Consider the following 26,933-nt stretch of genomic DNA (forward strand, 5'->3'; position numbering starts at 1 on the left):
GACATTGAGAAACTGGAGCGTGTCCAGAGGAGGGTGACTAAAATGGTGAAAGGTCTGGAAACCTTGCCTTATGAGGAACGACTCAGGGAGCTGGGGATGTTTAGCCTGGAGAAGAGAAGGTTAAGAGGTGATATGATAGCCCTGTTTAAATATTTGAAGGGATGTCATATTGAGGAGGGAGCAAGCTTGTTTTCTGCTGCTCCAGAGACTAGGACCCGAAGCAATGGATGCAAGCTACAGGAAAAGAGATTCCACCTCAACATTAGGAGGAACTTCCTGACAGTAAGGGCTGTTCGACAGTGGAACAAACTCCCTCGGAGTGTAGTGGAGTCTCCTTCCTTGGAGGTCTTCAAGCAGAGGCTGGATGGCCATCTGTCGGGGATGCTTTGATTGGGATTTCCTGCATGGCAGGGGGTTGGACTGGATGGCCCTTGTGGTCTCTTCCAACTCTATGATTCTATGATTCTAATTAAACAGACACAAATCCTCTTTGCATATCCTCCCACCCTGAGACCTTGCCATTCAACAACAGAATAATACACAGATTAACATGAAATCACTCCTCCCAACCCAGGGTCATACAGTATATACACACACACACCTCACTCACTTCCATGCCAGCATTCTCTGAAGATGGCAGCCACAGATGCTGGCAGGAACAAACTCTTCTAGAACATGGCCACAGCCTGAAAAACCCACAAAAAACTATGGATGCCGGCCATGAAAGCCTTCAACTTCACATTGTTTCTCATTCATTGCTATTATTATATGTACATTATTGTAGTTGTTGTTGTCCCCTATCTCCCTCACTGAGTTTGGAGAAGTGTATATAGATCTCAATTTTATCCATTTTATCCTCAAAATAACTGTGAGATAGTTCAGGATGAGAGGAACTGACAGGTCCATGGTTCACTGAGACCTAAAACCGCAATCTTCTCAGTCTCATTCATTACACTAACCACTACAATATAGGCGGCTAATAATTAAATAATATATAGTGGACCCTTGTATCTGTTGGAGGGTGGTTCCAGTACCTTCTATGGATACTAAAATCTATGGATGCTCAAGACCCATTGTATATTGTAGTAAAATTGTATCTTTTATGTAAAACAGCAGAATCAAGGTTTGCTTTTTGGTTTTAAAAAAAATTAAACCATTCATGGTTGAATCTAGGAGTTTTGGTGGCACAGTGGTTAAATGCCTGTACTGCAGCCACTCGCTCACAAACCACAAGGTTGGGAATTCAATACCAGCAAAAGGGCTCAAGCTCAACTCAAGCTTGTATCCTTCTGAGGTCACTAAAATGAGTACCCAGATTGTTGGGTCCAATTAGCTTACACTTTGTAAATCGCTTAGGGAGTGCTTAAGTGCACTGATAAGCGGTATAGAAATGTACTTGCTATTGCTATTGCTACTGAATCTGTGGCTGCAGAATCCATGGATAGAAAGGGCTGACTGTTACTAGAGTTAAAAACAAGGAGGTTTTTGAAATACAAAATCAGTTCTGCAAACTGTACTGCCTGTGGAATGTAGTTTCTTTCATTGCTCCCCCTTATCTAATCAGACTGCCAGACTTCAACAGTTACTATCTCTTGTGGTTATAAGCTGTCACACCAGTAAATACAATTTTTTTTAAAAAAAACCCAACTCTTTACAAGCACTGTTCTTTTAAAGTAAACACTGCTAACAAAGATAATATATATGTAAAGATAAACCACTGAAGAAGTATTCTGAAATATGAATGGCTCCCTGAAGATATTATCCTTTAATCTTTTCACACTAGGAGTCTTTTCCTGCCCCACATGAAACTCACTGACAAAACTGCTGCTGCAATGAAACTGACAGCACTTTTTGGGATGGAGAAAGAAAGAAAGAAAGAAAGAAAGAAAGAAAGAAAGTCCAAGTTCTTTGACAGCAGGCATTTTTCTACAAAGGCCTTATAAGGTGTCTCCTCTACAAACTAACCCATTTAAAATGGAGCCCAAGGCAGAACCTCAGGGCTGTTGTAAACCAGAGGTTCATCTCTCATGCATTTGGAGAGTATTATCATTGCAAAATGGATAACACCAGGAGGCCAAACCGTCAACTTCTGTTCACAGTTGACTTCTTAACCTTTTGGGCAGAATGGCACATATGGTACAGACCAATTCTAGCAATGCCAAATCAGCTTCACATTTCTGGCAAATGACTAGTTGATAATTTTAATAGAGAGATGACAATATGGTTCCCACTGGCATAATATGAACGGTTAATACAGCTAAAATATTCATCTATATAATCCGTTCTCTGTGTTTGTAATATGCATCTGTAAACCTTATACTTTTAGAACCATCTTATAGTGTGTGCCTGTGTTTTAAATTAAGAGAATAAAGAAAGATCAGGGACATGAAGAGAACATGTAGAACTGGAATAAAAGCTCCTTGTGGGGCTTGTTCTTCTGATAATGATTAAAACTCTTAAAAATAGGATCTGCTTTTTAATACCTCTTGCCTTGCCATTGTCTCCTTCTCTGAGTAGGTTCACGTAATCTAAACTCTGCAGCAAATTCAGTGACTATTATAGTTGGCAGCATCATGGGGCTTTGGTCTGACTGGCTCTGTCATTTATTCAGATCCAGTTCCCATTCAGAGTATGGTGCATATCTCCCCTAAGATAAATTGAAGAAGAAAAAGAGAGGGTGACATATAGTGCCCCTTTTTGCCCTTTGCCCGAAAAATAATAACACTGACCTCTGACTGTAAACAGTCAATGAAACCCCATATGCATAAGGAAATAATGAATTCGATTGACCCTACAGAGCAATCAGAACTTTTCCCCCTTACAACCCAATTGGTCTTTATTCCCATGCATTCTCAGAACTATCAAATGGATTGCTCGCTAGAATAAGTCTGATACACAAGCCAATTAACCCCTCAAGATTCCAGTGCATCAGGTCAATGTAACAACAAAGCCACTTGGTTAAATGGCCAGCTGTAGGATACTGAGTAACTGCCATCATGATGACCATAGTATGCATCTGCTACAAATCTCCTATTATGACAGTAATGAACTGGATTTAAGGTTTGCTTCCATCTCACTAGTTTTGATATATCTAGACCTGAGGTGACTGGATTCACACTTTGAAGCTAAGCTGTACATTAATTTAGCCTTGCTGCTTTATAATTCAGCTATTAATTTCATGGATGTTCCTTTCTTAACTTCAAGAGACAGATGCCTCCTATTTTAGGCACTCTGTGGTAATTTTGGAAGGAAACATTTTAAAGCCATTAGAGATTATGATACTTGCTAAAGTATCCCAAGGGAACACCTAACTTTTCCATTACAGTAGAACCTTTTAACAATAAGAGGTTTGCAGATATCACATTTCTCATTCTTGTTCATTCCTGAACTAAGAGTTGTTCCCCAAAGACTGAATGTTGTCTTTCAGGTTTAGTAAGACAGCATGAATAATTATTTAATTTAAATATTTCTGAGCAATATGGATTTGGGCATGGGTCAGAAAGAGTATGATAGCACTTTCACATATAGCATTCTGCTTAAAATATTATTACAGAGTTGAACTCTTCCCCCCAAGATTAACAACGAATATGGTAGAGGGGCAAGATCAGTTTCCCTATGAAGAAAGGTTACAATATTTGGATGTCTTTAGTTTTGATGTTGGGATTTTTTAAAGCAAGAAAGGGAAGTGACAAAGACACATAAACCTGTGCATTATGTGGAGAAATTGGATAAGATACTTTGTTACTATCTCCCTGTCTCATAATAGTAGCACTCAGCATCATCCAATGGGAATGTTTTTTTGTGGGTTTTCCGGGCTATGTGGCCATGTTCTAGAAGATTTTCCTCCCGACGTTTCGCCAGCATCCGTGGCTGGCATCTTCAGAGAAACGGGAAGTTTATGACAAATGAAAAGAAGCATGTTTTCGCATGGTATATAATACGTTAAAACTTTGGAATTTTAACTATGCATAGCATTTTAACTATGCAGCACAAAAATATAGCAACCACCACCAATCTGGATGGCTAGAAAAGAGAATTTAAAAAATTCAGGGAAGACAAGTCTGTCCCTGGCTACTAGTTATGATGAGTATCTATTACAGTCGGCTCTTTATATCCATGGGCTTCCTTTCTGGATACCCACCACCACCACCACGGATATCAAAATCTGCAGCACCTCAAGTCCTGTTGTTCCCGATGGCAGCACAGCCATGTGCACATGCCACCATTGGGGAGAATGGGCTGGAGCCATTCGTGACTGAGCCAATTCATGGATGGCAAGCCCACAGAAGAAGAGAGCTGACTGTATTTCTATTATCAGAGTACCATGACTTTGAAATACTTATGAATGTCTCTGAATCACAGAAGAGCATAAACTGGAGGTCTCCATTGCTTCTGGTCCTGTTTGTGGGGTTCGTACTGGGGCATCTGCTTGGTCACTGTGGGGACAGAATCATGGACTAAACAGGTTTGATTCCATACCTATAACCATGGTACTGTCAATATACATATGGCTTTAACATGAATACCATCAGTGCATCTGAAGAAGTGGACTGAAATCAATGAAAGCAGGTATAGAAACAAACTACTTAGTCTTAAAGGTCCTTCTACATTATTCCTTGCCTGATTTCCTTCTTATTTGGGACAGATTGAGATGGCTATCTCTTCTGAAAATAGGCAACACAAATTAACTACTAAAACAGGAGAGCGGTTTTAAAATCAGGTTTCATTACATTCTACCCTTTACTACTTCCAGATTAATCTGTGCAAACAAGTATGCCCTTTGTATTCATTCAGTTAAAAATGAGATAGCACACATTTTTATTACAAATACCCAAAGTGAAAGCCAGTAAAATATGAAATAATATCAACACAGCAGGAAAAAAAGCAATGATGAACAATGGGCTATACTACATTGTGATCATTAATGACCCACAATCTGCAATGTGTTTTCCCATAGGGTAAGCAGAATAAAAAAGATGCTGGGATGCAAGCCAGGTGGCTGTCAACAGGGGATGTGTAGCACAACTGTATCATTACAACAAAGAAGGGGAGCACAGAACTTCATATTGCTGGATTGCTATAGGCCACTGATCTCCTGGGGACAGTGGGAAGATCCAATGGAGCAGTGAGAGAAAAAGGGGACCTTAGTTAGAGTACCGGCATGCAGGAAAGTCAAGGGAACTAGTAGCCTTTAGGACCATGGTAGATATGAGTATTTAGAGCATGTGGCTGAGGGAGAGAAGTGGTGGCAAAAAGAGGTTTTCACATTGGGGACTCTGCTTAAGGTTTGTGAGTTTGCCAGAACTTGACTGGCAGGTTGGAGTTGCATTGCTGGTCCTGCTTTCTTTCATCAGACAGGCTAAGAGAAGGAAGGACTCATTAGAAAAGGCAATGATGCTAGGAAAGATGGAAGGCAATAGAAAGAGGAGACGACCACATGCTAGATGGCTAGACTGAAATCAGGGAAGCCACAGCCTTGAGCCTATAGGATCTGAGCAGTTTGGTAGAGGAAAGGAGGTACTGGAAGTCAATTTGAGGGTAGTTAACAACAACAACAACAACAACAACAACAACAACAACTGGAAACATAAGCTTGAACACTTGTCTGGATGCTGTCATAAGATGCAGCTGCCTTGCTTTTGTCTAGGGATGTATATCTTTGCTTATGTAATTCTCACATGTGAGAATGTACAAAAATCTGCCCCCCCCCCCCCCCATTGAGCATGATTAAGAGAGTTTGTCTTCATTTTTTATACTTTTTCCTCCAGATCTGGGGACCTATTGAAGAAAATTTCAGGAAGGTCATTTTGTGCAGAATACTTTTCTGCACAAAATAACTTTTTTGAAATGCAAAAATGCCGAGGCCCATTCAACACTACACAATTATAGTGCTACTATTATTCCAGTTAACTTTCCTGGTTCCATTCTATGGACTCCTGGGGTCTGTAGTTTGGTAAGGCACAAGAGAATTCTAAATGTCCCTCCCTAAACTTCTGTGTATAAGATTCCATGGGATACTATGCTGGCAGTTAAAGTGGAATATTGCATTATAGTTGTGTAGTGTGATTGGGACCCCAGTTTGAGCTGAGTAGCATGAAGTTTTAGGAACCAGGGGGTGCAACTGCTAGGAATCAGGGAATGCAAAATCAGTGATAAAGATGGGTCATCTTATGCTTGAAAACTTCTGCTCCTTGGAGGAGCTCAGCCTGATGCAAGAGGACCAGTTAGGTTACAAACTGGACCCCATATGTCTGAAAAATTCCTAAGCAGAGCAGAGGTTGGAGGGCATTGTTAGACTACTGCTCTCCTTAATTGTTATAGGTTTTAGGACTGGCAATAGTGTTCTCTTTCACCTCTTCCAGTTATTTTTCTGGTTCTGACAAGCCAGTGATAGACCATGGCAGCACAGAAAAAAGCCCTAGACCCTTTATCATTCAATGTATCAACAGTTAACTGCTCTGCCTTACTGGATAGCCAATGGGGAAAAACGGCGTTGTCATTTGGAATCACATTCTGCTCAAATTCTTTACAGTGCTTGAACATATATCTTGACGTGAAGCATGCATTTCCCATATGTTTCATCTTGTTTCTAACTAACAAGGCTTTTATTTCACCAGATAATTATTTGAAGAATTCTCAAATCTGGTTCTAGTAATTATCAGGAAGGCTGTAGTAGAATTATATGGGTCCCATAATAATCCCTACCTACTTTTAAATTGTTCTTATGGTAGCTGTCCAACCTCTGCTCCACCCTTTTGGCTCAGCAGTCACATTAGTTGCAATGACTGGAATCTATCATTCCCCCAACCCCCATGAATGTGGAGGGAGAGACTGTATTTGCTTTAGTAAATAAGGTATCTTTGTTAAAATGCTGACTCCCATGACAGTTTTGCATGGTCCTCAGCCTGTTGGTGTTGGGGATTTATTGGACCAAAACAAATAAGTTCAAGTTTTGTTGTGCAGTTGCTTTCTGTGGTGAGTGACAGCTTGGTACATTACCCAACAGTGAGATATTCTGAGTCTCTGGACTAGCTGCATCGATAGAGGTTGGTTATTGGAGTCCCCTGCTGAAGGACTATAAATGCTTTCTCTGAGGATCAGAAGTTTGCCTGAGGTCTTCCAGGATCTTGTGTGTCCTTCAGCAATGATTCCTAGCTTTGTACTTGTGTTCTGAATCTCAGGGTCACATTCTTGGCTGACCTCTGACAGCTGCCTACTACTCAGCCTTGCCAGCTACTGTTCAGAAATTATTGATTTGTCTTCCTTTCTGCTCTCTCATGTGATTCTACAGCATCTAGAATCTGGCAATCTGATGTGAGATATCTCATGTCCTTAAGCATGCTGCCTAGCTCATTACATGTGCTCAGCTTCATAGCGGGTTCCCACATGGTTACTACAGAAGTGCCCTTTTAACACTAAAGTCTTATGAAAACATAAACTTTAACTCTCTGTGTCTCACTCCTACTCTCCCCCAACACCAGCTTTCATTCAGCCATCACTATCCTCATATTCTCATTTAAATGTTTTGGAAACAATAGCCAGGAATGGAAGAGAAGCATCTGAATCACAATGGAAACACCGTTACTGAGAGACTTAATGCTTTCATCTGAGTCAAAAATATGAAGGAGTAAAATATGCCATATGTAACTAGAAGTGCCATTAACTCCCTGAGATCAGTTATCAGGTCTTGAAATGTTAAGAGAGATTTCAAGGCAGCTGCAAATTAGAACTCCAAATTAGAACTGCAGCAGAAAAGACCTAAAGATCTACTGTATATACTCGTCTATAAATCTAAAACTTTATGCCCAAAAATTGACCCAAAAATCCCAGGCTGATGTATTTATGGGTCACTATGGTAATGTGATAGCAGCTCTTTCAGATTTCCCCATATGGTGCAGAGAGGAGTTTATTTCTCCCTGGAGCCAAGCAGAAAGAGTCCTGGGTGATTGATTGATACTGCTGTTTGCTTAAGAGTCCCTCTCCTGCCTGCATGCCTAGCTGAAACGAAAGCTGAAACAATGAAGCAAAAAGCCTCAATGAGGCTCTTGTCATATGCACACATACACACACCTCCAAGTTTTACCCTCAGCCTATCCATGGGTCATGGCAAAATTTTGACCCCCAAACCTGACCTTGATTTATACATAAGGTCAACTTATAGTTGAGTATATATGGTATTACTGGTTACCAAACTGTCTCTCTCTATGCGTGGGCATGTGTGCATGTGTGTGTGTGTGTGTGTGTGTGTGTGTGTGAGAGAGAGAGAGAGAGAGAGAGAGAGAGAAAGAAACCCCATTTTATCTTCTCTTTCTTCACTTAAAAATCAAACATAACCATCTCCCTGAACATTAAAACATACATATATTTACAAGAATTAAGGACACAGTACTCCAGTGAAATTGGAAATAACACAAAAAATAACCACTTTTTTTTTACCTGACACAATACCTTTCTAGGAATCTCTAGGTCCTCCAATACAACTCTATTGTCAACGTCTACCAGCAGTTGACCATAGAATCATGGTGCAGGACGTACAAATGCCTAGAGAAGTGTTTTCTATAGAAATCTCTCGGACCTCCTATGCAACTCAATGGTCAGCTTCAAGCAGAATGTGTTGGAGGACCTAGAGATTCCAAGACATAACATATTAATCAAATCTGCAAATAATCCCATCCGCAAAAGTCAAATCTGCAAACGTGGAGGGCCAATTGCACTCATTCCTCTTTCAAAGATATTGCATTTCCTGTATCTAAGCTAACATGATGGTTAAATTAACACTGAAAACTTTGTTATGCTAAGGATTAGAATATTAATCCATCTATTTACAGCTCCTAGAATCTCCAGCCAATTTGGTCAAAAGCCAGAAATTAAAACAACTGAAGGCCAAATCACCTGGAAGACCAAACGTTGGGATCCACTTCTATAGGCAAACATTAGTAAAGATGTGATTCCCTGCCCCTAAGAAATTTTCTTTCCCTCCCACCCAAAATCTCTCCTAGAGAGTTCCTAAAGAATATTTTATCTTATCAGAAACTGTTGCTTTGCCATTAGGTTTCAAATTGAGCAACATTTTCCAGTAAATCTATGTCTCATTTATGCCATACCTTAGGGATGGTATTACAGGCAATGGGTCAAATCTGACATTGTTAGAGGTATCAGATGGCCCCCAGCAGCCAAGCAAAAATGAGAAAGAGATGTGAAGAAAAGGCTTCAAAGGAAACAGAACTTGCTAGTAGGATACCTCAGGAGGTAAGGCTTGAACACTGATCAGTCACCCCTTCTTACAGTGGGCATCCTAGGAAAATGAAAACCAGCTGCATGCAGAGGCACACTGACCACATCAGCAGTTTGAAAAGCAATATAATCCAAATCACTGAACTGGCAGATTTGTGGATGGAATTCTTGTCCCCAAGATCCAACAGCCCTCATATACTAGGAAAGTAAGTTTTTGTTTTGGTCATCCCTGTAATTTAGATTAACAATTCTAGCAATTTAAAGTGGATGTGGGATTTAACATAGAAAGAACACCTCCCATTTATGATTTTTGTGCCACACATGTCTCTGGATGGTTAGATCAGAGTTACAGGAATGAAACTCTGCTTAGCGTATCAATTCTTGAGAAGAAAAAATGTGTGAGCTTAGCTTTAGGGATGTAAGACATTTTTCTTATCCTTTACAAGACAGAGTATTTCCACATACTGTACTGAAGAAAAAAAGGTCCATCAAATAGTTGTGGGGTTCTTTCCCTTCCACATTTTCATATTAAATATTTTGCATGGGAGGTTTTGGGAGAAAAACATTGGATTTTTGCCACAAAACATGTCTTCTGGCATATATATTAGAAGAAACCTTGCAATGAGAAAAAAATAGTGAAAAATCTTCCCAGTGGGAAGAAAATATTTAAAATCCTCACTTGCGTATACAGATGCAAGAAACAAAGCTTTACAGTCTTATTTAACACCAATATCCTAGTTTTTGTTCTACTCTGTATATCAGTTCTTAAAAAGAATGAGCCATGGCAAACTTTCCGGCAGCATTTCAGATAATCAGTTGATCTGATAAAAGGTGCCAGTTTACTTGCTCTGCATTTCTGATCATCAAATTTATCAAGTAATTCTGCCACACTCTTATCCAATTAAAAAACAAGGGCAGCTAAACCTCATTTTTATTCTTCCAGCCAAATACCACAGTTAAACAGCCAAACAGGAGTTACACCCACAGATGAAATGCACATTGGACATTGCTTTATCTCAATTAATAATCCAATTACACAATTTGTAATTAAACCAGTTCCAGTGTCGGGAAGCATCTTCTTACTGTCACATACTCTTGTATAGCTTTTGCCAGTGAAAATCTCTTTGAACAACTGCTTCATTCAACTCACGCTGCAAACATACACTTAAATGAATAGGAGCTCCACAGAAGTATCCATGTCCTTTTTCAAAACATGCATTTTAGTGGGTCTCCTGCAACAGAGTTCTCCAGTGGACTGTGACCATTTTGCCCAACTGCTGAAAATGTTTGTATAGTGAATCACATGTAAGAGTGACAACACTACAAGACCCTTTTAGTAATATGTCAATATTGCTCTAATTGAATTAAGCTCTTCCATGCCTCAAAGCTCGTTAGAGAGACATATCTTCTTAAGAAGCGGGAAGACAGAATGCCAATTATTAAGGCAATCAATATTTATACAGTAGATAAAATGCACCTGAAGCAGATTTCAGAACCATCTATCAAATCATCTCTGAAATGAGGAAGTCTGAAAATGCACACCAGATATTTGTGAAAGTCACCTTTGTAGTTTGATAGTACAAACAAGATTGATAAGTTTTCTCTCTAGGGGTTGGAGGAAAACAGAGAAAAGGATAATTAAATTTTAATTTCACTTTTTTTTCCAGTACAGCACATGAATACATAGTGAACAAATAACAAAAATGTATTATTGTCATGGCTGATGGTAAGTACTGGAGACCTAGCAAATTATAATGGGTATGATCCAACCAATATGAACTATGAATTCCAATTTATTTCAATCACAGAGTTGAGCTTATTCCTTAACAATGGTGCTGACCAGTGGTTCTATGGTGTCCTACTGAACTGTGAATTATTTGCTTATTACTGTAATTGGATTTCTTCAGCTTTTACAATGCAATCACAGATTTTGAAGAGTAACCATTCTTGTGAGGTAGATATAAAGTGATATATAGCTGTGACCACAGGTACAAACGCAATTACTTTTGTGCACACACACACACACACACAAAAAGCAAAAATACAACCCACCTTGGATTGTAATACAGTTACTTCCCATTACACACTAACTGGAGAAATCTGATTTAAAGTGAGTTAATAAACTAAGAAAGCAAGGAAACTTATTTACAATGAAGGCTGGGAGCTATGAGATGATGAGAGCTGGAGTGAGGTAAGAGTAAAAAAGAGTGTGTCTCTACATTCCTATCCCCACACTGTATTCCCTTTTCTTGTTCTATAGATGCAAGTAACAGTTACTTTTTATTGAACTATGTCAAATAATGGGAAATATCTTGGCTACCACAACAGTACCTACCATATATAATCGACAATAAGTCAACCTGTGTATTGTGTCTGTGTGCATAAAGTTTAATTATTCACTAATACAATTCTTTTCCTTTGAAGCATTCTACTATTTCTCCCCTGTAGAGAGCAGCAGAACAGGAATTTGTAACTCCTAAAGAAAAAAAGGCATAATCTTGTCCTCTTATTGTTGTTCTTGTTGTGTTCCTTCAAGTCGTTTCCAACTTATGGTGATGCTATCACCCATCATGGGTTTTTCTTAGCAAATTTCTTCCCTAGGCCTGAGGGTTTTTTCTTTTAAAACCCAAACAAATGCCTTCATATCCTTTAGAGGTGTTCGCGGAGCAATTTTTGTTGTTGCTGTTGTTGCAGGAGCAGGTACAGCCCTCAAAGGTTTCCTTGGGGCTAACACCACTTTCCAGAGTTGTCCACCCCTGGTTCAGGTCCAGGCTCCTTTAGCTTTCAGTGTTTCTTCAACACTATTTAGTGCAAGGATGCACAATTTTTTTGTCTGGAGGGTTGGGGGAGGACTGAGAGTTGCAAATATGTTGCCTCCCCTCCCAAAATGAGGTCTAGGGCTCATAGAAGTGAAAGATTTCCATACCAGTAATCTCCATAAAGATCATTGTTTGTCCATAGCTAATGTATAACAAGGATGGACACAGGATCACTGAGGGTCTGGAGAGGCCTTTACCACTCCTATCCCAGAAATCCCAGTAGAAATATCTAGGTGCTCCTAATAGAATTGAAAAAACAAAAACAAAAAAACAATTCTTCTGCACTTAGATGATCTTAGGAGAAAAGTAGTGTTGGAGGGCCATATTGTCAATACAGTCAAATGCACTCTGACCTAATGAAAAATATTGCACCCATTTTATGTGTAAGTCTTTTTATTTAATCTTTTTTTATTAAAAAGAAAGTTGAGATGTCTTACATATTTTGAAATTCTCATTATCTTCTGTTGCTTAACACATTATTTATGTTGCTAGATTTCTCTTTCCACAATGCAGAGTTTACACGCTTAAAAAAAGAAAGAAAAATATTGACTGCATTTTGCCGACTTTCACCTCTATTACCCATACTGTATATGAAAAGGATAAGTAGAATAAAGAGATATTCTACTCCAGAGTTCCTTTTCAAGAAATAACTTATTCCCTTCCCCATATACAATTCCTATTCTTTTAAGATATGCTTTCATATTTTGTTAACCTTGGCCTTTTAGGCTGCTAGTTATTTAATGGTTTTTACAATCTACAAAGCTTGTCTTATTATTGTTTTGCCCTTTTACCCTTTTATAGCTCCTCTTATAAAGTAATCAACAAGAGAAAAAAAACTTTGTTTCAGCAGATAATGAATAATACTATTCATTCCCTCTAAGGTTTAAACCCAGAGTTTAGTTACTTTTCTCCATTTTCTTTGGGAATTTTGTTCCGATAGGTCCTTAATTTCCATTGGTATTTTATCCATCATCATAAGTTTACTGATTTTTACCATCCAGTCCTCCAACATATGTTCATTTTCACATTTTTGCGTTCTCGCATATATTAAGTGTGCCGCCATAACCAAATAAAAAATGATATCTATTTCTTCCTTGTTAAGTTTTCCTTTTAAATCTTCCATAATATTCAGTAAGTATAATTTAGGTTCCTTTTCAAGGTTTATTTGAAGCACCATCTGAAGTTTTAGAGGGATCTTTTCCCCAATTTTTCTTGCCTCATCGCAAATCCACCACATGTGGTAGAAGGAAGCATTATTCTGTCTGCATTTCCAACATCTGTCATCCTTATTATTCTTCATCTTCGCCAATTGAGCAGGTGAAAGATACCATCTATAAAGTACTTTAGAGTAGTTTTCAATTAGCTGGGCACATTTAGTAAACTTTAAGTTTTTCTTCCATATCCTCTCCCAGCTCTCCAGGGGTATTTGTTGTCCTAGGTCTTCAGGACACATGCAGTGTAAGTCTTCAGGACACATGCAGTGTTTAATAAAGTGTTTCATTCCACCCTCTGATTTTCATTATAGCTTTTGGGCAGGTTTCCAAAATTTAGAGTACACTACAGTGCAATCTAGATCCTAGAAAAATGGGCTAGTCTCTCATTGTGTTGCCACCACAAACATGGGAGGAAAGGTGTTCGTACAAAAGAACAGAATTCAGGACGAAAGGCTCTCAGACACAAGTCTACACTGATGAAAGTGCTTGTCAAAAGGCATATCTGTGTATCAGCACACTAACCTTTATAATACTTTATATCAGAGAATAGAAATGCCATTACCTTGACTGCTACAGTGACCATAATGGCAGGGGAATCGGAGAATAGTTCAAGACGGTTCCCGCCCCCTGCCAGTTCTGCTCTGCTTTACAACATATTGAACATATTTAAATACTAATTTTCAAATTCCAATGTACTTTTACCTCAAGTTGTACAACTTTTGGAATGGTTTGGATCTATTTTTGTTTCAATGGGATGCAACATATTTTCTTTTCACACACATGTTTTTGTGATGTTGAACAAGGTTGACATATGGGAAATCAACAGTAACTTTAGAGGAGTCCTTAAGCTGACAGTTCACCTCGGAAGCAGATACTGTGAATCTACATATTACTGAAATTCCCCATCTATTTGTGCCAGTTAGTCAAAGCAATAGATATTTTTTCTACATAATTTTTTAAGATTTGAAAAAAAGAATGTTTGACATTACCAGACTTTCTTTTCTTATTCTAAAATTGTTGACTCAGCGTCAGTGTACATTGAAATTTGCAGAGCCATCACATGTGTAAGAAGATGTGGTAGAACTGTATGTGAATGAAGGGGGTGAAATGTTGACCCCAATAGAGCATTTTCATTCAGTTTCTTTCCATGAGATGTGCTGAATGAGAAAGTTAAGCAATGATCAAGTGTATGGTATAATAAAGTGAAATGCATTTCAAACAATTAAAAACATGATGCTGTTCCACTTCAAGATCCTCTAGCTTTGCAGGTCAGTGACTGGTTTGGCTTTTACTTGTCATTCTCTCTTCCTCTTAATTGGCGAAATAATGCCTTCTGATTATAGTAAATCAATTGCGTGTAGCTTTTTGTTCACATACATACCAAACTCTTTCCTCATTGCTATCTCATTTTTCATAAATTCAAGATAATGCATCCTATGACACAGTGGAAAAAAATCCTAAGGCACTTACAGAAAAGCAGTAAAAATACACTTACCTTCATATGTTCCACTTTCTAAAAGAGCACCACTTTTCTCTAGTTCCATAAAATCTTCAACAGTGATGAAAATATAATCCACACCAGGGACTTCCCCCTCCTTATGAGGCCTTGTAGTGCCTAAATTGAAAGAGAAAAAAAGACATTATACATAAGCACAAAAACATATTAAGGGGCATTTGATATCTGACAGGCTAATAGCAGGTTTGATTTATTGCATGGTTTCATTGAAAACTATAGGTTGCTAACAGAAATATTTTATTGGTTTAGCTTTCTGCTCAGTGAGATTTACAGAACTTCATGTGCAAATACACATGTTGAAGGTGCAGTACAATGATTTAAATGTTGATAGGCAGCAAGACAAAACGCACTAAAGTGGCTATAGATTGCTGAAAGAGTACCTGCTTTGCATACAGGAGGCTCAGATCTAATCCCTGCTGTTTCTAGGGGTCCATTCACAGGAAAAAATATTGTGCATTGATTCTATTTTAACTACCCTGTCAACATCCCAAGGAATCCTGGAATTGGCAGTTTAAGGAGGGGCATTCTTAGTCAAAATAATAATAAAAACCCCTCTAGTGCCTCTGAGCAAATCACAAGCCCCAGGATATAGCCACAACAATTAAAGAGGAAAATAGTGTTCTATTTTTGTTGTATGAATGGGCCCAAAGGAGAGCTAGGAAACACCATTGCATAAAATCTATCATCCAATGCAGAAAACAGTACTAACCAACATCTATCATAGTATGACTCAGTATAAGGCAGTTTCTTGCATAACAACATTTTTTTAAAAAAATCAGTATTAGTATTAATATTAGCATCAGCAATGGCAGCTGATAGCTTTCATGTCAATGGGATGGCTAATCCACTAGTCCAGGTTTAATTTTAAATTTAGAGGAACTATTTAAGGTGTTGAGCCTCAGCTCCTTTAAAAATTCATCTCTTTTCAAATTTGGTTCAGCTTTCAGTCTAAAACCCAGATGTTTTAAAACTCACCACCCAACAGATATGGAAGCCACCAGTCTAGCAGTAGTGGTCTTAGTAGCAGCAGTAATAATATCCCACTTTTCAGTCTAAAAGAACGCTTCTTCCAGCAATTCCCCAAACATCTGCCATTTAAAACAGCCACACCATTCTGTCTGATGCTAAACTTGCATACTGCCAACAAAAACAAGGCAGTCATTGCCCCTGTAGTTAGTAGGTGTGTTGCCTCATTGTCAAAGCTAAAGTATTTTTTGTTTCATTTAAGATTAGCATTCTATGCTACTTAGAATAACTAAAGGTGTGTGTTCAATCATAATTATTATTGTCTCCAGAATCCTCCATATTCAAGGGTAGACCAGGATTCAAATCCCCACTCAGCCATGGAAACCTGCTGGGTGAACTTGGGCAAGTCATACCCTGTCAGGCTCAGATGAAGGCAAAGGCAAATTTCTGAACAAATCTTGCCAAGTAAACCCTATGATAGGTTTGCCATAAATCAGAAACTACTTGAGGGCATACAACAACAACAGGAAGAAAGCAACCATATGTACATTCTTAGTTGTGACCCAGCAAGGTGCTGTGTACAGCACAAAGATCTGTCAGTTCATCATTACAAAATCCTCTTGCCATAGTACACCATCATTGTGATCAATTAGATTTTGCGGTGGACTGTGTTATATCACTATTTTGCAGAACAGTGAGACATAAGCAAAAGACAATTCACTGCCACTAAGACATGACAATGAAAATGTAGACTGGAAGGTGAACAATAAGGACCACAGATTAGGGAAAGGAGAAGCAAGGGTAACATAGGATAAATATATGTATAAACAGTTCCATCTGCAGGATGTTATTTGATATACACTTGTGGATGATGATCACGAATACTATACTAAAATTGTAAAATCTCTTTACTTCTCCAAAATCCCTCATCCAGAAATTCTGCCACAACCCTCTAGGCCTTAATAGAAAAGGAGTGGGACTGGTTTCAGAAAAAGGGACCAATTAAACCATCAGGCCTTGCCAATATAACCCACTGTCTCATACAATTGCTATGCTGGACAAGAAAGAGCTTTGCAAATTGAAGATAGCCTCAATGCCAAATTCCCTTTGGACTGATATTCTCCCATATCCAACTGTGATTAATCCTTCTATTCCCTACCCATCCTGGTTTTTGGGGATACCACTCCCCAGAACCATTTTCAAACAGGACAGTATGATGCATGATCAAAATGATGAATCTGCTGCACAGCCTGGGGAGAGTACTTTCTGGAGTACAGCTTCTGAAATTCCCCCATCCAGCCCTTGGGGAATTCTGGGGGTTGGAGTCCAAGAAAAGCAACTTTTTTAAACTCTGTATATTTTAATTTCTTTTCCAAGGCTTGGCTCATTCGCAGCTGTTAGCATGGGTTTACTATTCTGCACCACATGCCCATGTTCAACTAAATCCCTTGACATGCTCTGACAACTCATCTCTACTCATGTTAGTGGAACCTATGCCATCAGATTTAATACAGGCTGTAAATGTAGAAGTCAAGTTTGTTGTTTTCTATAATAACTGAGTAGTGAGACTTTTTTTCTCATTCTGCTAATAAGTACTTTGGGGACACTTGGACTGTCTACTAGTTCTGTGGCAGGACAAAACCAGTGCCTCCATCCCATTGGTTAAAAATTGTGATGCTACAATGAATGAGCCAATTGTGATAATTAATGCAACATCCTGTCTTCCTTATTCTGACTTAAACAGCAGTGCACAATTTATAACACTGCCACATTCTAATGCTGAAAGCAGCCACTATTTAAAATTAAAGGGATTGCCCTCTAAAAACATGTCATTTGCATTTTAGCTAAAACACTTCATAACTCTAATGTTGCCACAGCTACTCAGAGCAATTAAAGGGCACCAGGGTTCCACTTAGGCTACTTCACAATAATAATAAAAAATCTATGTGAATAGCTAAGGGCCATTACCCAAATGCTTTTAAATATTGTTTGTCATGCCATCCCAATTTTCCCAACCAGAGAAAAATTCCAGGGTTAATGCAAGAGGGTTTATTTTCCTTTGGATACATGCACCCTGGAGACTTAACAGTGTACTATTTGTTTTCTTTCCAAACAGAATTGCAGGGCCTAGAACAGTGATGGTGAATTTTTTAGAGACAGAGTGCCCAAACTGCAACCCAAAACCCACTTATTTATTGCAAAGTGCCATGTCCCTCTGGCTTTCTAGTAACAAACTCTGGCAAACTCTATGCTGGGGTGATGGCACATGTGCACACAGAGAGGGCTCTGAGTGCCACCTCTGGCACACATGCCATAGGTTCGCCATCACTGGCCTAGAAGCTAGTACACCCATATCAACAGGCAAGATATTTGGCAAACTCTGCACCACATGCCCATGTTCAACTAAATTCAGCAACACCACAGACCCATTTTTCTCCAACAACCCCAACTGCATGTTTTTCACCCCAGAGGTCCAAGCCAGTAAACTGACCACTCAGGGAAGAAAAATCCAAATTTAGGCGGGTTACACACCGCCATTTAGTACGTATTCTATACGTACTAGGGTTAGGAAGGGGCGGTGCTTCCGCACCCCCTAACCCTAGTACATATAGAATACGTACAAGATGGCAGCGCCCTGTTCATACAGGCGCCGCCATCTTTACGTATCGGACGCATAGCGTCCAGACGTGTCGCGGCGCCTATGACATAGTGAATGTGCCAGTGGCGCCTCGAGACGTCACAGAGGTGCCGCAAGAAGGAGCTCCATTTTGGAGCTCCTTTTTTGCTCCGCGGGGGAGCCGCACGGTGTGACTGCTACGGCTCCCACACGGAGCAAGCGGTGGCGGCGGCAGACCGCCGCAAAGCAGCGGTCTGTAGCCTGCCTTAGTTAGAAATATGAAGGTACTTTTGTCAGGTCTTACATGACTATCAGTCCTATCAAATAACCTGGTAGGCAAAATCACAGCGATGGTTGTAAAGACATCCACTCACTCAACAATAATGTGCTTTTTAAGGATAAATCTGTTATTTTGTATTGGAATACTGGGTTGTTGTTGTTGTTGTTGTTGTTAAAAACCAATAGTAATAGGTTTGTCTGATCTTGAGATTCCAAATGACTGTCAAAGCAAGAGTTTTTTTGCCTACAGAATCTCAACTTCTAGGATGTAAATACATGTCTTAAGAGTATGGGAAATGTCTGGTAAAATCTTCTCTTAGATCTTCACTAAGATTGCAGTGTTGTGCAACTTCTTCCTCAATAAAGGGGAAAGCAAAGGACTTGTCTGGCCCCACCTCCTTTTTTGACTGCCATATGTCACTTTACCCCATTTCACTATGTTCCTGAATTAGTCCAGAAGAAAATAGTCCTAGTTATGAGGGAAAGAAGGGTTTAATTGATCAGAACTAGGCATGTGTAATGTGAACTCTGAAAAAGATAATACAACAACCCCTGTGTGAGTTCCCACATGAAATACCACAGTTCTGGAGTCTGGATAGCTCCTCAGATTCCTGAAGGAAGATAAGAAAGCAGAGGCTAAAGGATAGAAGCAATGTGACATGGAAAACTACACATGACTATTATTGGTTTTGATAATCACAGTGTCCTTGAATTGTAGCATTAACATAAGTGGTTCCAGACTTCAGAACAGCGGTCCTTGAACTAGAAAAAAAAAACCTACAAAGGAAGTTTGGAAAGAGAAACAACAGAGTTTTTTGTGGGGTTTTCGGGCTATGTGGCCATGTTCTAGAAGAGTTTCTTTTGGATGTTTCAGCAGCAGTTGTGGCTGGCATCTTCATCTTGGCATTTTTCAGGACTGGTAGCCAAACCTTGTTTACTTTAAGGGTTTCCTCTTTCCTGTTGAAATTGTCCAGGTGTTTGTGGATTTCAATGGCTTCTCTGTGCATCCTGACATTATAGTTGTTGGCATGGTCCAGAATTTCAGTGTTTTCAAACAGTATTTTATGCCCAGGATGGTTTGTAACATGTTCTGCTACTGCTGATTTTTCCAGCTGACCCAATCTGCAGAGGAAACCCTTAAAGTAAACAAGGGAGTTTACTGCATTGGGCTCCAGGGACAGCCTCAGAACGGAACGGAAGGGAACAGAACAAGTGGGGGATGGATTTTACCGCACACAAGGAAATCCTTCACTCGTTCCATTCCCCTCTCTTCCGTTCTCATTCCGTTCCAGAAGGGAAAGGTTTTTGAGAACTGTTCTGAACAGTTCTCAAAAATTACCCCCTCTGGAACAAAATGGGCATGGAAGAGAAGGGAACTGAGCAGAACAGGGATTTTTGTGTGCGGTAAAATCCATCCCCCACTCGTTCCCCACTCATTCCGCACTTGTTCCTGCTCCTTCCATTCCGTTCTGAGGCCGGACCGAGGAGGACCTGTGCGGTAAACTCTAAGGTTTGGCTGCCAGTCCTGAAAAATAGCAAGAGGAAGATTCAACTAATGCAAATGAGAAATCTCCCAGGGTCAGGGGCTTCCCAGCAGACAATGAGCACTAACCAAGCAGACACTAATCCTCCTTTGCAGACCTTCCCACCCCGAGGCCTGCCATTAGCAACAGAACAATCCACATGCAAATCACTCCTGCCTCTTCAGGTCACACAGTACATATATACCCAACTCCTTTCCAGGCAAGCATTCTCTGAAGATGCAAGCCACAGATGCTGGTGAAATGTCAGTAAGAAACTCTTCTAGAACATGGCCACATAGCCCTGAAAACCCCACAAAAAACTATGGATGGCAGCCATGAAAGCCTTCAACTTCACATTTGAAACAACAGAATATACAACAACAACAACATGTATATATAGCAGGGTTACCTTGTATTGCATACATGTGATATGTAAGCCATTTACTTGGCTGCTTCAGTGAGAAAGATGAGAAGCAAGAACACCCAGAGAAGAGAATATTTGGCGCCTCCTTTTCTTGAACTGTTTCATTCCAGTTGGTCAATAGAAGTGTCTGGGTTTCATTGTTACTCTTTCCTCCCTACTCATTTTCCCCCTTTGTATTGTATTTTTCAGGTGGCAAACCTGAAAGCGTGGACTGACCTGTTTGTTTCCCTTGTGCAGGATGCTCTGGGAGTCTGTTCAGCTAAAACTGAACTAGACTAAAAGTGGCTTCATCCCATTGATTTTAAGGGGGCAGCAGCCATTTTGATACATGTTCCAGTCCTATAGCACTCACCTGATATTTAAACTACAACTACTGTGAGAGATGATAACTATGAGGCTGTGCAGACTGCCCCAAAGAGGTGGCCTGCAACTGCCTCCATCTTTGCTGGATTGGGGCTGTGCCAACTGTATGCCATGGCCCCAACCTAGCTTTCCCATGGTGCAAAAAGGAACTGCAAAAATTGGTTCCTTTTTGTGCCCTGGAAAGGGTGCAATACCCGAGGCAATGTGGCTTTAAGGCACTCCTTTGGCACTGCATCATGTAAACGCAGTGCCAGAGGAGCACTGTGATGGAGCATGCTGTGTGGAGCAGTGCATGGCGTCATGCTGCCATGAGGGCGGAGTTGGGGCATGCGCGTTGGATGCCATGCCCCGACTCTGCCCCCAGGCTGGCCTTAATGTCCAGTCTGCACAGCCCCTATGTCTTTGTTTCAGGGTTTGTTCTGCTTGAGTAATCTCAAAAGAACATTTAGTGGCATAGCAGGTGCACAAAATTAAGCTAACAGAAAATATAGCTTAACTGCAAGGCCAATGGGAACTTAGAACAAGCCTAAGTTAACCAACCCTGGTAGAAACCACACAGATAGAGGATTAGACCTTTGTAGAAACCTTTCTGTAACTTTTATCCAAAAGGCACATGCTTAATAAGCTGCTGAATATTACTATTCATGCCCTAGAAGGCATAAATGAAGCTTTTAATGATAATGCAATGTATGTTGAGGGTGGGGGGGGGGGACATATCAAGGAGAAATATGTAATAGGCAGATCGGAAAGTTGTACACCCCTTAGTACACCCAGCCAATGGGAAGCAGGGGGAAGAACCATGCAACCGGGAAAAGGGAATAAATACAGTGTGAAATGGGTAACTGGTGTGCCTTTTTCTTTGGGACACCCACTTCTACAGACCTATAATAAAATTGCTGCTATTATAAATTCTGCTTGCTTCAAGACTTTGTCCTTGGGAAAGGGTCAAGTAAGTGAGGGCCCTGTTTCTCACAACTACTATCAGCTTCAACCAGCAAGGTCAATGATGAAAACTGCAAGCTAAAAATCTGTTCCCACACTGAAGAATTAATGCAGTTTGACACCACTTTAACTGTCATGACTCCATCCTATCGAATCTTTGTATTTGTAGTTTGTTGTGGCACTAGAGCTCTCTGAAACAAAAGGCAAAATATCTTACAAAACCACAATGCCCAGAATTCCATAGCATTGAGCCATGACAGCTAAAGTGGTGTTGAACTGCATTAATTCTGCATTGTAAATGCAGCCTAGGATGGCAGAGGTTGCCACACCAATCAGTGACCCTGCTACCCTACCATCTTGCTTAATACGACTTCAAAGCTGGCATGATTTTGCTAGTTATAAGGCCCTCAATTCATCTGTTGTGCATGTTACCATTTTTAAAAAAATAGTTTGCACTGAAATAAAATGTAAAATCCCACATACATACTTTTTAGGCTGAAACAACTAGGGATCAAGCTGTCTGATCTTAGTGACTTCATCCTTTGGTGTCCTGACATAAGAGTTTACTGTTAGGTCAGCTGAGGGACTGTTGTTTTTCCATGCCTAAGGGTCATTTTGTCCTCAAAAGACTTCTCTTTTTACTCCTTCCTTTTTTTCCTTGCTTGGAACTTCCAACCAGCTTGAATTTTATGCTCAATTTGCTGACACCGTGACAGTCTTTGGGCTCTCTCTTTGACAGATGGGAAGCAGAATGTCATGCACATGGGAGAGCTATATAATTTATATATCCTTTTGTTTCTTAGTTGTTCCTAAGACATTTAAAATGTGAGAGTGAATGCTATACTCCGAAAGGCCAGTGCAGGAAACATGCCAGTTCTCAGCATATAAACAGAATGTGTGGGGAAAGGGGGGAAGTGGGCTTGTGCCTGCTGGCTCTCTCCCCAGCCTTCACACATTCACATGATGAAGAAAGTCTGAACAAGGCTTTTGAGAGAAGGTAGAGGGTATAGTAACAAAACCTCCAGCTGCAGACTGAATAATCTCCAATGAGGATCTTATTGCAGCCACCAAAATTCAGGGACTTTAAGGCAAACCATTATTCTCTCTTGGGGTCATGTCTACAAGAGGGTTGTTGTGAGAATATACACTGAAGATTTAGGTGGCCTACATTTTAAACCTCAATATCCTCCGCAAGCCACACACGCAGGCCTGGAAATGGCAGAAAATGTCCAAAACATACACAAAAATGAAATAAATGAACCCAGAAATGCCTGGATCTCCACTTCCAATTTTTACTTCCAGGGGAATGGTGATTAGATAGGAGGGGTTTAAGCAAAAACCACACTGCTTGCTATCTTCTAAAAATGAAAACATATTTCAAAATAAAACTGGACATAAGTGTGGGTATTGGAGAGGCTCTAGACATGTGAAATCAGGTGCCAAGTTAAGTCCATATCCTCCTCAGTCTAATGAGATAGTATATGTGGGGTGTTTTAAACACTCAACATGTTATTTTATAAATGCATATGGCTGGACACTTAACTTAAAGGTTAAGTATCCTTTCTCTGAAGATCTAAAATAATAATAATAAAAAACCCTCCAAATTCCAAAAACTTTTTCCATGGGTGGCTGAGATAGTGACACCTTTGCTTTCTGATGGTTCAATGTACACAAACTTTGTTTCATGCACAAAATTTTATTTAAAAAATTATATAAAATTAGATCCAGGCTATGTGTATAAGATGCATATAAAACATAAATGAATTTTGTGTTTAAACATGGGTCCTGTCTTTTAAGATATGGTACCTCATTATGTATATGCAAATAGTCCAAAATCCAAACATTTCTGGTACCAAATATTTTGGGTAAGGGGTACACAACCTGTACAAATGGATAAGGTTACCTGATAAAGTGAAGGAAGATGAAAACAAGGATAATTATTGTGGTTATGAATGATCCACTCTTCCAGTGTTCTCTCTCTGTATGTGTGTCAGATTCAACTGATAGTCATCCAAATGCCATGATGAAATTGTCCCTAGAGAGCCAGCATGGCACAGTGGTTTGAGTGTTAACTATAACTCTGAAGATCAGGGTTCAATTTCCAGCTCGGCCATGAAACCCACTGGACCTTGGGCAAGTCATAGGAGACATCTCATCGCTATGCTGTCCTTCCCAAGCACTTGTGGAAAGGACTTTCAAACAGGTTGTGTTTATCTGGACATTATCCCATCCGAAAAGTGTGAGTGACAAGGATCGCATGAAAGCCTTTCATGATGTCGTGCAGATCCTGTCATTGTCTTGTCAATGAACTGGTATTGCCCAGCATTTTGCATTAACAGGAGTTCGTGTTGATGCAAAGCCACTGCAATGACAGGATAATGACAGGATCTGTCATGGATGGGATAAGGACAGGAGAGCGATCCCGTCCCTATCTTGTCTGTGTCTGATAATTTCCTCAGTCTCTCAGCCTCAGGCGAAAGCAACAGCAATACTCCTCTGAATAAATCTTGCCAAGAAAATGCCATGACAGGTTCAGATAAGTATTGCCAGAAGTCAGAAATGACTTGAAGGTACACAATAACAACAAATTTTAAAACTAGGTGGGGGAGAGCCTGCCACAATAGCATTAATCATGGCTGGGAATATTGTCCCCATATGTGACATCCCACAAGCAATTCTATGAGTGCTGGTGAGTACCTGAACCTTGGCAGGGCCAGCACTGGAGGCTGCTGTTCCAGGCAGCTGATTCTGGCTGTCTTCAAGGAAAACAATTGAACTTGTTATGTTCCTGAAAAGCATAGGGAGAGCAGTTTGTGGGATTTTCTCTTTCAAGTACAAAAAATAACTTGGGTAGCTTTGACCTTGTTGCACTATGCATTCAGAGACACCGTTTGCTGTTCTGCCTGAGGCAGCAAAATGTCTTGCTATAGAACTGGAGGTATGCATAAGGCTCCTCCAGATGGGCAGTTTTGGTAAATGCCAGGCTCTTATGATTCTGCATTTCATACTTTGTAAGGGTTGTTCCTGATCATGCATCCAGTCATGCCCTAAATACATCAGGGCTTCACACACTCTTTTCTTTTTTTCTGTTTGAAGAGTAGGTATCTGTGTTGTGGGCAGGGTTTCATTCTTTCCCTGTCATCCTCTACATGAAATCAACACCCACTCCCCACTTCTTACATGGTAGCTACATTGCCAGTTTTGCACATTATTATTTTTTGTTGTTAAAAATGTAGTTATTGGAGTGCTAAAGTAAAGCATAGCTGAAGCTATACTACTTCAACATCACAAGTGTAAAGAAAGAAAGAAAGAAAGAAAGAAAGAAAGAAAGAAAGAAAAGCAGGGAACAGGAGGGACAGCGAAATGCTCTATCTGGTAACTGGAAAAGGAATGAGGGAAGGAAAATCAGAGGATAGGGGCTTTGTAAAGGTCACACTCTGATTCAACCTGTCATCACGGGGACTACCAAGGAGTATGAGAGACAGTAGCATCACTAGGAGGGTGCCAGGGATGTGGACCACACCAGGTGGCGCCCTAAGTGGAGGTGACACCACTGCTCCTCAAGCACCTACTTTTTTTTGCAGTAGGCTATGGTATTCATTTGCTTCCCTTTAAAATGCTTTAAAAGATAGTAGGAATGGGGTGAAGCTCAGTGGGAAGAGAAAGAAGAGGCCCCAGAATTTTTTAAAATTCAAATTTCAAAATTTCAATTTTTATTTTTTAAAACAAAAATTGACACTTAAAATTTTCTTTCAGAACTTCACATTTTAACCAAATCTTCACTACACATATGTAAATACATTTAGTTTGTGCATATGATATTGTAATTTGAAGGTATAATCTTAATTTTGCTAGTTGTTTATGTCATAACTATTAGAATTACACTCAGTGCTATATGGGAATTATGATTTATGAGTAACATTGATGCAAAAAAGCATTGCTAAGGATTCTGTCTGTTGTGAAATGGGAGGAGGTCAATGAGGGATGGCACCATGAATTACTGTATCGGGTGACACCAACCTAGAGATGCCACTGATGAGAGGTACTGAAACAAAGGACAGAAACACTGGAATTTACTTTGCCTGTACTAGAAATTCCAAACATAAGAGAAAACAAAAACAATGCTTGCTAGCCCCAGGTTTAAAAAGTCATGACTGGTTCTGAAAATTCATGAAAACCAGACTGGGACAGGAGGTACATTATTATTTTTAATTTAAAAATCCTGATAAATACAGGTAACAACTCCTGAAGCTTTTGGCCTGTCTGAACAAGCCAACAGTTTATTTTCCAAGCACTGAATGTATAGTAGTTTGTACCTAGGACAGCTGAACTACCTCCCCTCCATTTCCTACCATAATATCTGCAATAGGGTTGTTCAGCAGATATGGAGTATTTTCAGTGAAATAACGCTTTTTAAAAACAAGATTTTTTTTCCTGACACTGTGCAGTTCCAGTCTCATGTACTAGTAAAACCTATCTGGAGGCAAAGTGATCTATAGTTTGAGGATGGCCACTGTAAAAAAGCTAAAATAAAGCCAGAACTTGCTTGAATTGATAACATAGAAAGCCCTACAGTGTCGGTTCCCAACTGCAGAGAAAAATAAACCAATGTAAATGAAGAGTTCAGGAAAAAGTATCTTTTATTCGATTTCTAGCAAGAAGGAAGATGAACTCTAATCTCCTAAATATGCCATGCTCTGTGGTTTTGCAGGACACGTGCCGAAAGCAAGTGCACATTTTGCAGCTGAAACAGCTTCTTACTGACATATGTATGCAATGCTTATCATGCCTTAATATAGCCAGAGGGCTCCTACAGAATTGGATTGCTAATCTTTAATAAACATCAGATGAGACCTCAGTATGACCTTGCATACACCTTTCCACAGCAAACGTTCACAATATGTAATGAGCTCTTTTTGTTCACTTTCCCATTTTACATAACGATAATATTGTCACAAGAACTAACACTGGTAGGATATCCGCTTTTACCTCTGTCAGAGGGACATAAAACAGAGAAATTCTACATTTGTCTTGCT

General features: G+C 39.8%; 1 protein-coding gene across 2 annotated transcripts in view; it reads right to left on the minus strand.

Moving 5' to 3' along the window:
• MAGI2 (membrane associated guanylate kinase, WW and PDZ domain containing 2) overlaps nt 1–26,933 on the minus strand; it is a 789,679-nt gene that overhangs the window by 369,393 nt on the left and 393,353 nt on the right. For both annotated transcript variants that reach the window (XM_089524612.1, XM_089524611.1), the window contains exon 3: nt 14,763–14,882. In XM_089524612.1, coding sequence (XP_089380738.1) covers nt 14,763–14,882 — 120 coding nt within the window. The remainder of the gene's footprint in view (nt 1–14,762; nt 14,883–26,933) is intronic.

This window comes from Sceloporus occidentalis, unplaced genomic scaffold, assembly GCF_023333645.1.
Source record: "Sceloporus occidentalis isolate IW3139 unplaced genomic scaffold, rSceOcc1.0.p SCAF_5, whole genome shotgun sequence".
NCBI classification, from domain to species: domain Eukaryota; kingdom Metazoa; phylum Chordata; class Lepidosauria; order Squamata; family Phrynosomatidae; genus Sceloporus; species Sceloporus occidentalis.